The sequence below is a fragment of the Doryrhamphus excisus genome, linkage group LG8 (genome assembly GCF_037039965.1).
Source record: "Doryrhamphus excisus strain RoL-2023G ecotype Guam linkage group LG8, RoL_Dexc_Guam_v1.1, whole genome shotgun sequence".
NCBI classification, from domain to species: domain Eukaryota; kingdom Metazoa; phylum Chordata; class Actinopteri; order Syngnathiformes; family Syngnathidae; genus Doryrhamphus; species Doryrhamphus excisus.
In genome coordinates this window covers 4,204,599-4,217,517 of record NC_136364.1, presented here as the reverse complement: position 1 = coordinate 4,217,517, position 12,919 = coordinate 4,204,599, and the positions used below count along the sequence as shown (strand labels likewise).

At 39.5% G+C, this 12,919-nt stretch overlaps 1 protein-coding gene across 8 annotated transcripts in view; it reads right to left on the bottom strand.

Annotated features, from left to right (window-relative positions):
* The window catches only part of robo1 (roundabout, axon guidance receptor, homolog 1 (Drosophila)), a 366,932-nt gene that overhangs the window by 163,122 nt on the left and 190,891 nt on the right, over positions 1-12,919 (bottom strand). The window contains exon 1 of one of the 8 annotated variants that reach the window (XM_058080088.2): positions 5,356-6,237. The exons of the other annotated variants lie outside the window; for them this stretch is intronic. Coding sequence (XP_057936071.2) covers positions 5,356-5,413 — 58 coding nt within the window. The 5' untranslated portion in view covers positions 5,414-6,237. Of the gene's footprint in view, positions 1-5,355; positions 6,238-12,919 lie in introns of those variants that run through there. 8 annotated transcript variants of the gene reach the window in all.

Genomic DNA, 12,919 nt, shown 5'->3' with positions numbered 1-12,919 from the left:
CAATCGCCAACACAATGTGGCCTTCCCCTTTGCCGTCCCCACAGGGTCTTGTGGCCCGCTTTATTGAAGGCTCTGTGCTGTCCGGCCACAAAAAAGCCAAGTCTTAAAAAATTGAGCCAAAACAAAACAGCGGGGGGGTTGGGTTTGTGGGAGGATGAAGAGATTCCCATTTCGGCCCCTCCTCCTCCTCCTCTTCTTTCACGTCTTTATTAGTGGAATTACGTGGAAACTGATCCACGATGATGCTAGATCCAGCAAACATGTCATGGAGCATTAAATGCGGATTTAGAATTATGTAACCGCATTGCACATTTTTCATTACAGGAAGCAGAGCCGTGGGAAGTGTGTCGTTTTGTGACAGGAGACAGAAAGCAGACCGCACCTTTCATCCCGTGCCCCGGTGCTCATTTATCACGTCCAATGGCGAGCGTCAATAGGGGGATGTTTGTCCTCCAAGTCAAGCATCAGCATGAGATGCATTAACTAGAAGGCGAGTGGACAGCGGCCTGGACACGCCTGCTGCCTTCCATCTGCCATGTTCACAATACGAGACACTCATAGGAAGTGATGCTCTGGAGAATTGGAGCTACGCCTTTAACTATGACTGACTGGATGGTTCTCGTCATTAAACTTGGGGCCAAATAAGACACCGATGACAAATAAGACTTTTTCTAACCTATTTCCAATACGTATCCACAGGCTCGTGTTGACAACCGTGTTTTATTACAATTGGCAAAACATCGGTCCATCCGTTTAGTTCGTACATAAGTCTTACATAATGATCTCAAGTCCTGATTGAAGTCAAGCTGCCGCTAAACTGAGATGGATGACTTAATTAATCCAATTAAACACATGTTATGCTTCGTTAAAGTAGTACTCGGTGGGAGGGTTTAGTGAGTGAGATCATTAAGAGTTTAATTTAACCGCCCTCAAACAAACTGCGGCGAAAAATGCTTATCTTGTCACTCGTCACGGTTTTCTTATGAGCCACGCTTCTCATGAGCCTTTCTTCACGTGGTCTCGCTAAAGCTGTCTAATCTGGGATTTTATAAGGATTTGAAAGCGTGTTAGATTTGGATTAGGAGCAATGTATTAGTGGATGTAATAGAGATGTGGACGCCTCGCTTAGGGGGAACAACGTGATGCCACCCTGAGAACAATTTGGAGAACGCCATTGGTCCGAAAATTCATTTAGTTTTTCCAACATGAAGAAATAATACAAATACTAATACTTTCCGCTGCATGTACAAAACCGCCACACCTTCAAAACTTCAACTTGAACTCTTTGTTTACACATTTTGCCTGGCTCTCATTATTGTCTCTCTGGCAGCAGCTATCATGCATCACCCATCATTTTTGTCCGATGGGTGAGCTCCAAGTGGTGATCATGTTCATGATTCTACTTTTCGTGTCACTTAACAAACTTGCTCTCATTTTAATACTTACAGCTTATCTTTAAAACTCTAGTTTATGTCCAAGTTGTTCAACATAAACACAAAAAACGTCCAGTTTTAGGCTCCACATTTAAAACTCTTGCTTTGTAAATGCTTTCTGCAATTAGTCATTAAATCAGTGATTCTCAAATAGTGGGGCGGGTCCCCTGGGGGGGTACAAGAGTCTTTCAATGTTAGTGCAGAGGTGCCAAATGTACAAATTAATAGTACTCAACATGCAATTTGACTCTCCGTTTTGTTGTATTTACCTGGGTTCAATTTGTACAGTACAGATAAATGAATTTGTATGTAATGTATTTGAAACGCTGTGGGGGGGCGGGAGGGGTGGGGGGTGCTGGCTGTGACAGAAAGTAACTGACAACCACTGCATTCACTTAACAGTTTTGCAATGTTCTTGTTTATGTTCTGCTGGTTGTCGAAAAAAACGTAAATAAATAAGAAATAAGTCATAAAAATGTTTTATTTGTCATAATAATTTTTTAAAAATACATACGGGGCAGCGGCGCGACACAGCGGAAGCAGCCTGCCATGCCATGCCGCCCACCACCACAGCTGCAAAAAATCCTAGGGGAAACCCTGGTAATGTTATATCTAACAATAACATTCAGCAACTTCAATAATATATTTCATTTTCTTATCATTCTTGAACAACTTTCAATAAGATGAATCAATATCCTGCATATGTCTTATATACATTACAGGACTTGTTTTGGGGGTCTTGTGCTAGATAACAGTGAGGTGACAGTGATGAGTCTCACCTGCGCTCTCTGGTCATTAATTGGCGTTGGAGCCAGACTGTGTGCTGTCATGCCGCCATGATGTAAAAGGTGAAGGAACCCTGCAATTTATCAGCACTTACAAGCCAATTTGTCAAGACGGGGAGAGAGGCAGCAGCATCCGATACGTCCAATGCCTCCACATTTACCAGCAATAGCTACAAAAAGCTAACAACAATTTTGTGGTGCTGATTGATATGGTAAAGCGGTCTTTATTGCTATCAAGTCAAATACCAAGGGTGAAAAGTGCAGCCACCTTTTGGCCTCCTTCTGCTTCAGAGGTCTGATGAGCAATTGGGAGGCCAGATAAAACGCTTCAGAAGGGCAGATTCCCTGATAAGAAAGGGACGCCTGATTGATGTGCGTATCTGTTTACAACCTTCAGACAGGGCAAAGCGGTGGCAGCAGTAGGTGAGTCAACGCCAGTGTGTCGACGACAAAGGTCATTTGGCGTGTCTCTCACCCCAAATGACACGAGAGTGCAAATGATCTGCGTATTCTCTGCTGAGAGATGTTAGAAAACCACACTGAGGGTGTGATCTGAGCCTCCGATTAGCAGCAAATATGACATCTTCTACGGGTAAATGGCATGTAATCCGATTTGTTATTCCTGTTTCAACGCCAAAGCATGGCATTGACCAGAATAACACCGCCAAGGTGTTGCCTGGACAGAGCTGAACTTTGCCTAGCAGGCATCATGTTGTCACTTGCAACAAGACGCCATTTAATTGCACACAAATCGAGCCAGCAATTAATCAATAATATTCATCCTTGCCAAAAACCTCATTAGGACATCTGATATATCTTACATGGATCTTTACTCCTATCCTGTCTACTATGTTGGGTAATATGAGTGTAAAGTCATTAAAAACCACAACGAAGTACGCTGTCCGAGGAACTGCTAACATGTTATTTTATTTATGTCTAATATGTTATCTTTTCTCTGATTATATCTATGATATTTGGTAATACAAACATACAGGTGACATATAATTTTATGTCTTGAAGGGTATAATAATGTTAAAAAAACTTATTTAAAAGATTGTATACAGGTTTTTCGACGCCATAACTACAAAAATATTTCAAGTATTAATATTGAATCCTCATTTGTGGAAATTCACTTATTGTGGTTGGGAATGGCCTGACTTTGCCTTTGATTAGCGCTACATCTCTGCTGTACTACAACCCCTTTTACACAGACAAGAAGCAAAATAGCCAGGATAGAAAAAAAGCATTCCATCTTATATGCAAAACCCAGTGAAGGAGGAATGTTGCCTGAACTGTACAGGATATGCTTTCACACAGCAAAACGATATTTGTGGGACATCACTTTCAAAGCAACAGTGGGGGAAATTATAGCAGCGTGTTAACATTTTAAAACAGTTTAAAAAAATGAATAAAAAAATTCTAAACAATTGAAAGAAAAAGCTGATTTCAGGAAAACAGAAGACAATTCAAACCACTACCACTTAAATGGGCAAAAGACATGTATTGCAATGGTACATATATCATGTCCATATATATGCATATACGTATATGCTACACAATAGCATAGATATGGACATTTCCTCATATACAATAACCTCTTAAGTCTCTTTGATACCAAGAACGTCGACAATATTGATGTCATTTTCAAAGAAAAATGAGCCTCATGGCACTCCAGGTACTGTGGAATCCCCTTCCACACAAACACAGCCTGTCCCGTTAAGACTCCGATACTACCTCATAAATTGGAAAATTGCCTGATTTTAAGTTGTTTATACACAACAACGCAGAAAAAAGGCGGAAAGACGCTGGAGCAGTATAATTAGATACTGTAAGTGGTCCCATATTGAGACAAGGATCCAGTTCTTTTGGGGAAATGCTTGGAGTTTGGACAAGATAATCCATAGCAGCCCTACATTTGCCCTACTCAGGGCACACTTGCACTAATGTCTTTTAATAGGGTAGCCAGGCCATTGGTGTTTCTCATAACTCAGACGCAAGTGACCTGGAAAAAGCTGGCTATCATGGTCCAGAAGCTCCATAAAGACATTCATGTGACGGCTGAAGAGGAATAAATGCGTAAGATAATAAAAGGCGGCACGGGCGGCACAAAAGACATGACCGGTTCTTGCACCCTGAGCTTTTTCCCCCTTTTAGGTCAAAGAGAAACACCAGGATATCTTTATTGCTGTGTTACTTGATACAGGCTGCATAAATAACAATAAAAGTAAAAATAACAGAAAAAGTAGGCACATCCGGACGGGATGGTGATGAAACTTTGATTTTGTTATTAATACAGTTTTAAAACTCAATAATGGCGTCAACCCAAGGTGTATGGAGTGGGGGATTAGAATTCATGCCAACACTCAGTACCCTCGGGACCAATTTAGTCCCATCCAGTCTCGTGGTGCACGACTCTGAACAAAATATGAATCACAATTTTCTTGCTTAGAATTGAGATTGGGATTTTCAGGCTGTCCAGGGCAGGCAATGTGCTTTCATTTGAAAGAACTTTAAGACTTTACAGACTTTCTAATGGTCTTTGGACAGCTGACTTCATCGAACTGATCAGAAAGACTGAAAATAATCAAAATTGCGACAAAAACACACCACGCTGGCTCACTTAATAGTACATTCATGCACGTAATAAAGACGTCAAAGTCAACTCATTAATGGCATCGCTCCTCTTGTGAGCTGATGAATGAAGCCTCTTCCGCCAGAGCGGTTAGGCCAACTCGCCCTGGCCCAGGTAAGAGCATTACTCATATTGGGGTGGTGATAAGTTGATTTTTGACTTTGCCACAGCCACCACTGGTTGCCGACAGGGCAATCCTTCAATCCCATTTGCAGCTTGGTAAGTACAACAAAAAAAATCTGCATTATTTACAAAATAGTGTGTATTTTTGGTGCAGACCCCATTATAACCACGCATTTTCAATACACTGCATTCCTAATACATTATAGTACTGTTCCTATGGTAACATAGTAACAACCAAACAGAATAATTAAGGAACATCTCCAGCATGCAGCTAAAGTACTATTTGAATAGAACTGAGCTCAGCAAAAAGAAAACGGTACAAAAGCTCCTAGTGTCTTCATGACGGATGCGCAAACTTGACTAAAGGAAAAGGAAACCTCACCTGAGCACACATGGAGAATTCCTAATAGCACTAGAAATCCAGTAGAAGTTGGAGACATTATTTAAGGTCTCGCTTTATAGGAATCCCCCCACTACGTCTTCTTCTTCTTCTTCTTGCAGTAATCCAAATTATTCACAAAGCATCCAGTCCTTCATGTCGGAGAGGAAAGCATCCAGAGTTGTCAAGTCCACACTTGGAACTTAAAAATGGAAGACAAGCGAATGTCAACACATGTCCTGTCTTCTGAAAAGTGTGCAGGAATCTAAAGAGGAGATGCGATGAAGAAAAGAAAACGAGTCGAAGAGTTGAGTCCACTCTGCAGAAGCATCCCGAAGCATTTAGCTCCTTTATTTAAGAAAAAAAAAGTTCACCTCCTTCCGTGCCAGTCACATTATTCCAGTCCAGAGTTGGGAAACTTTGCAATCCGGTCCTGTGTGCGTCTTGTCCCAGAAAAGGAAGAACCACAGCATGCAGCGATCAATGCAACTTTTCCATCCCACTTTTTTTTTTTTTTTACATCCCGAAGCTTCAGGATGGTGAAAAGCCGGTGCAAAGGAGCTCCCACTCACTGCTTTTTCATTCAGGGAAAAAGCAGGAATGACTCGTCTATTGCCATGCACACACACACACACACACACACCTCCTTTCCTCCCCCTCCACGGAGCTCTTTTCCAGTGTGGAAATTTAACCTCTTCCCGTCTGGAGCCATCCACACTCACCGATACATTCCATTCCCGATCACCATAATCACTATTAACCTCAGACAAGTGGATCTAACCATTATATTAACCTCAAACAACCACAATACACTACATTAAGTGTTTATACATTAAATGTGAGTGTATAGTATAATGTATATTTATTACAATATGCTCATTTACAAGAAAACGTACATTTTAGCAGCAAATTAGACTTTTCACTGTAATAAAATATTATTCAAAGCACTGTTATTACTTATGGCTTTTTATTTGGTTTATTGCAAAAGAAATACACAGGAGTTATGTGTTTTTTTTACTGTGATTACACACAAAATACATCAAATTAGCACCAACAAGTACTTATAATGATTTATGTGGGCTGTTACTGAAGTCTAGATGTATTCTACTCTTAATTATAGTCCAACTTTTTAACCATGACAACACCACTTTTCAAAACATCAGCCGCTTTTAAGGAAAATTGAATGAAATTTGGCTATTTTTTCCCAATGGTTTATATATTTCAACAATGTATAGAACAGGAGATTTCAGATTTGGTCCCGCTGAGTGCCATAAGAACCCCAAATATGCTCAATATCCTATAATCCTTACATTAAAATGCTTCCACTTCATCACCTATGAGATACAATATAATAGCTTGGGTTCGATTTCTTACACAGCCCGTTTAGGCCTAACACTAATTGGGCGTGCATGAATTGAGCACCACAATAGAGGACATACATACATATTCAGATAGATAGCTAGATCAATAAATCAATAAATTCATGCTAAAGTACAGGAATACAAGGTAAAGGTAATAAAATGAAGGTATATTTTCCAATGAAGTGATATTATCTTCACATAACGGACTCCCAATTCAAATGGAAGTGGATTTAATACCCAAACCAGCTATAATAATGTATATGTGGCTTCTTTAGGTTGCAATATAAACATCAATGCATGCTGCAGTGCTGTGGTAGTATCTTATTTCTTTGCCCCTTAAAAATAAAAAAGAGCACTTCCTCAAACTCTATGCATGAATAATTGATAGAGCTGCATTAAAAGAAGATGTGAGTGGCATAAAACAGAATTGCTAAAAAAAAAAATGCCTCTCTTATACTCAGACAAGCTTCCAGCTCTGAGAAGGAGTCAGGACGCTCACTGTATTTGTTACCGAGCAGCGCCCTCTTGCGACCGCTTCCGGAACTGATCCACCAAGAAGGCTTAATTAAGTAAGCTGTTTGATTACCTTGCCTTTGGCGCACCATTTGAAAAAAAAAACATAGATACATCAATAATGATAATGTGATTTTTAAGTCTAAAGTATATTTCAAGTAAATTAGTTGGGCTGAATTGAAATGTAATAATAACAACAAGTGTTGCAGAATATGGACCTTTTTATTCTTAATAAACTCCTGATCAAAATTTAAGTTTCTAAGTCAAGCTTCAAAATGAAAAAAAAGAGGAAATGGTTGAGACAAAAAGAAAACAAAAACAAACCCACCCACCCTTGGGTTATTTTTTTATCAAAAATTGGTTTAGGCACTTTTTCCATGAGATTTCAAAGATGCCTTCACGGAGGGCCTCCACTGTCTGGAACTTGCCATCCATCACCGAACGTTTTCAATTGCAGCCAGATCAGGGGAACATGCAGGATGGTCCAAAAGAGTGAGACTATTCCTCTGGAAGAAGTTCCTTTTCAGGCAGGCATTGTGAAGGCTACAGTGGTGTCCTATTGAGAAGGCCAGCCATGACCACACAGATGTGGGCCTTCAGTCGGGAGGGGTTCCCCCTGCAGCATCTCCACATGTCCACCTGCCATTTGACGCCCCTGCACAACCTGAAACTCCATTGTTCCATTGAAGAAAAAGCACCCTGGGTCATGACGGTGTCCCCTCCATTGTGGTAAACATCTCGGGCGGGATCTGCTCCTCATGCCAGTAACGTTGGAATCCATAAAGAAGACGTTGAGGTTACATTTCTTCTCTTTCAATGACCCGAGTCCTTCTCTCACAGAAGCCGGAAACAACCAGAAACAACCTTCATTTGAGCGAAAGATGGCCCCGTGTCTTGACAGTCAGTTGGATTTTCCAACCACCTTTCCGACTCCTTGCTTATGCATCTCAACAATCCAACCACATTCAAAGAGAGAAAGCGCTTTCGCCTTTGCCATCAAGAGATCATGACAGTGGCGTTATTTGACAGAAAAAGACCTTTTTGCCACCATTTTGGCTTTTAGAGGCTGTAGTCTATAACTTTTGGTAATGGTAATGGTTTTATTTCATTTGAACATGCATCAGATTACAATTGAGTGCATCCCATAATCAGTTCCCAGTTCCACATGTCCAAAAGGAGTAGGAAGAAGCAAAGCTTATTAAATCCTACCCCTCCATCTGGTACTTTTACAATCAGTAACTGTTACATTTGTTCACTTCCTGCTTTCCTAATATAGTTTAAGTTTTTTTATTTAATTAAATTTTATTAAATTGTATTACATTTTATTTAATTTTATTTAATTTATATTTTTATCATGTACGGAGGTAGGAGGTGACTGAGATCATATTTCTCCTCTCTTGTAGAGAAGTATTTTTTTAATTTTAATTTTAATTTTAATTTTAATTTTAATTTTAATTTTAATTTTAATTTTAATTTTAATTTTAATTTTAATTTTAATTTTAATTTTAATTTTTTAATTTTAATTTTAATTTTAAACCATTCCATAGTTTGATTCCACATACTGAAATGCTATGGCTTTTTAACGTAGTCCTAGCATAGAAGTGTTTCAAATGTACTTCTTCCCTGAGATCATATTTCTCCTCTCATGTAGAGAATATTGGATGACATTTTTAGCTAATTGCTTATTTTTAGCCTTATGCATTATTTTAGCTGTTTGAAGATGAACTATATCAGCAAGTTGAAGTATTTGTGATTTTAGAAATAAGGAATTAGTATGTTCTCTGTAGGCGGCATTATGAATTATCCTTACTGACCTTTTTTGCAGTACATTTAGCCAGTGATATTCCATATTTTCCATATTTTGATCAGCTAATTTCTCTTTCATGGTTGCTGGCAATAAATTGTTTACTCTCCTCGCTCCCATTTCTTCTTTTGGCATTTTGAAGCTCTACTTCTTAAGTTCAGAGTTGGAAGTGATGTCAAAAACCACATCAAAGGATGAACTCGACAATTAACAACCTCAACGATTGTAAACACCTGATCTAAGCACAGGTGGGATCATGCATGCTGTGAAAGTTAAGGTGGGTTTTATTGTCCTTGTGTATTCTTTAGACAATTACTAGTGTTTCACTTCTGTTTACACTTGCGCCGCTGTCAAAAAGTGAGATAAGGGAGACGCACGACCAAACTCTGTATTAGCATTTTGTTGCTTTGCATGAAAATAAGACCTAAAATAAGATTGCATTGTTTATACTGCTGAAAGCAACAGGCACCCCTATGCATAGCATCCTATAGTTACCACACTGCCGGCTCTTTTTCCCGAACCAAAGGCGCAAAACAGGCCAGAAAAACTGTCCAATTGACAAGCGTGTGACAGCACATTCAAAGCACTTCCAGCTCAAAACAACGTCCATTCATTTACATGAAAATATTTGAACTGCAGTGGACCTCCTTGAAGATGGAAGATCTTTGCATTAGTATGAAACTTACTGCGAGGACATTTGGGTCCTTTCCCGTGGGAACGCCTGGAAGTGTGATGGTGGTGCTGGTGGTTCGGTAGAAGTCCAAAGTTGTCGGGTAGAAGTTTGCACCAGCGAGCAACGTGCTGACCCCTGTGTTTACCCCTGTGGTCTTTGGGGACCCCCAGCATGACGAGCACGCCCAACAGCAACACTAGCAAGCATGAAATCTGCATCGTGTGGAGCAGCAACAACCAAAATTGCAACGAATATCAATCAAATTCCATAATATGATCCACAATCTTCCCGCTCCTTCATGCTGCTACACCCCTGCAAACTCGGATGGTCTCCTAACTGTGGTGACAGTGTTCCCCCCCTTAAAGTACGATGGCATCCTAATGAGGGCAAGCTTAAATACAATGTAGCAATGGTCGAGTCCGCACCCCCTTTTTTCAAATCTCACCACCTCAATGAAGAGACTGTCTCCCATCTCCCCCCAGGGCCTTTTCACGTTCCCATAATACTCCCTTTAATATTCACAGAGAGCGTTTTTGGGGACGTTCCAGCTTTTCTCATCATGTTTCTATGCATGCGGCCACACGGGGGATCCTGTAGCTTCCACGCTGAGTCGCCATTCACACACGTTGGAACGCTGCACAAAACCCAGGCCTCCTCGGCAAAGAGGTGAAGGGGTGACGGGAAAAGAGCCCACATTCCCTCAGCTGCCGAAGACTTAAGACGATTTAATGGCTTTCATTCCCATCTCGCTCAAACCCCAAACGGGGTCGGAGTGAAACAAAAGCTTTTCAGAAGTTACGCTGAAGTACAGTGATACCTCACTATTTGGCGCTTTCAATTTCATGCCTTTGTTATACCACAGTTTGTCAAAAATATATTCATTCATAGATCATGTTGTTTCACAGCTGAGAACGACTTATTATTACTAAAAAGTACAAAAAAATATTTTTGGCCCAAATGAAGAACTTCCAAGCACATAAATGGCTAAATGAAGTAAAATACAATTACAAGGCATTCCAAAAACACAATCAAAGTAGTTGTGATGATATGCAGTATTCTCCACTGGTCACAAGGTGTCAGTGATGTTACGGTAATGTTCGGTGAGGCACACAAGCATCAGACTTGACTGCCAAAACAACAGGCTTTTATTGCAGGTTTCATCCCCAACACATGTTACTGTGGCGGCCGTAACCGACGTCAAGCTAAAACTCTACTTTGAACCCTTGACGTCAGTTACTCAACCCCCCTCCACTCAGCTCCTCTAAGCAGGGGAGATTATAGGGGTGCTGTTTCATGTAGAGGGCTCAAAAAATGTTTTTTTTTTTTAAATACATTGTCCTTGAACCTAAGTAAAACTAAAATCATGCTGTTTGGTAACAGCAGAAAGGACACGCACCAGCAAATACAAATAGACGGTGTAGACATTGAAAGGGTGAAGGAAAATACATTTCTGGGGATCACAATAGATGAAAATATGAGCTGGAAACCTCATATTACAAATATACAACATAAGGTGGCCAGAAATATTTCAATATTGAACAAAGCAAAATTTGTTCTCAATCAGAAATCACTCCACACTCTTTATTGCTCTCTGGTTCTACCATATCTTACTTATTGTGTGGAAATATGGGCTAATAACTATAAAAGCAATCTTCACTGGCTAAATGTACTGCAAAAAAGGTCAGTAAGGATAATTCATAATGCCGCCTACAGAGAACATACTAACTCCTTATTTCTAAAATCACAAATACTTCAACTTGCTGATATAGTTCATCTTCAAACAGCTAAAATAATGCATAAGGCTAAAAATAATAACCAATTAGCTAAAAATGTCATCCAATACTTCTCTACAAGAGAGGAGAAATATGATCTCAGGGAAGAAGTACATTTGAAACACTTCTATGCTAGGACTACGTTAAAAAGCCATAGCATTTCAGTATGTGGAATCAAACTATGGAATAGATTGAGTAAGGAAATCAAACAATGCACAACGATGAGCCAGTTCAAGAAACAATACAAGCAGTTGATGTTTGCTAAATACAAGGATGAAGAGTCTTGAACCAGTCATGATGTGCTATATATATCACTATATTGACACTTACTATGGTACCCATTATGGCATTGGATGCTCATATCACCGAGTACTTCGGTACGTGACAAAAAAAATTAAAAATTTAGAATTTTTTTTAATATATATATATATATATATATTTAATTAATTAAATACAAATTAATTGAATAAAAATTAATTAAATTATAAAAAAAACTTAAATTATAATGAGGAAAGCAGGAAGTGAACAAATGTAACAGTTACTGATTGTAAAAGTACCAGATGGAGGGGTAGGATTTAATAAGCTTTGCTTCTTCCTACTCCTGTTGGACATGTGGAACTGGGAACTGATTATGGGATGCACTCAATTGTAATCTGATGCATGTTCAAATGAAATAAAACCATTACCATTACCATTACATTTGCTTTGCTTTAGAATAGGCTCTATCTCAGCCGTGACCCTAATGAGGGCAAGTGGTATAGAAAATGGATGGGTGGCCTTATCATACATTGGCCGTCTTCTTTTTACACTTGTATGATGTTCAATTGTAAAAATAGAACTTTTTATGGTTTGACTCTGGAATTGATTGATTCTAAATATTCCCATTTTTAATGTTCTTATTATTGTTATTATTAGCATTCCCCAGTTTCCACAAAAACAATACTCAACTAAAAAGGGAATTTCCAGCTTCAGCAACATTCAGTCAACGTCTTGTCAACAAACTAACGTGTCTCACTTTACGACTTCCTGTGTAGGAAGTTTGTTTGATTTATACGTGCGGCCGTGACAGTCTGGTATGGAGGAGGGAGACACACAACGACAAGAAGAAGAAGAAGAAGCCGAGACAGACATTAATTAGAGGAGGGAGAGAGGAGACAGGAGATGACCTTCGGAGGATAGATCATATTGCTGTTGGATGGCCGCGGCTAAAAGAGGCAACAAATCATCTCTGATTGCACGACAAGGGAGCTTTTGAAGCACCTCAAGCAAAAAAACAACCAAAAAAAAAAAAAACAACAAAACAGGCTGTGCCTGCAGATTAGACATGTGCAATAGTCTCATATTTGCATACTATTGCAACATATCTTCTTAATATCTGGACAAAGAGTCAGAAAAAATGCAAAGTGACCTCCTGATAGTGTGTGCGCTAAAATATAGAAAAGAA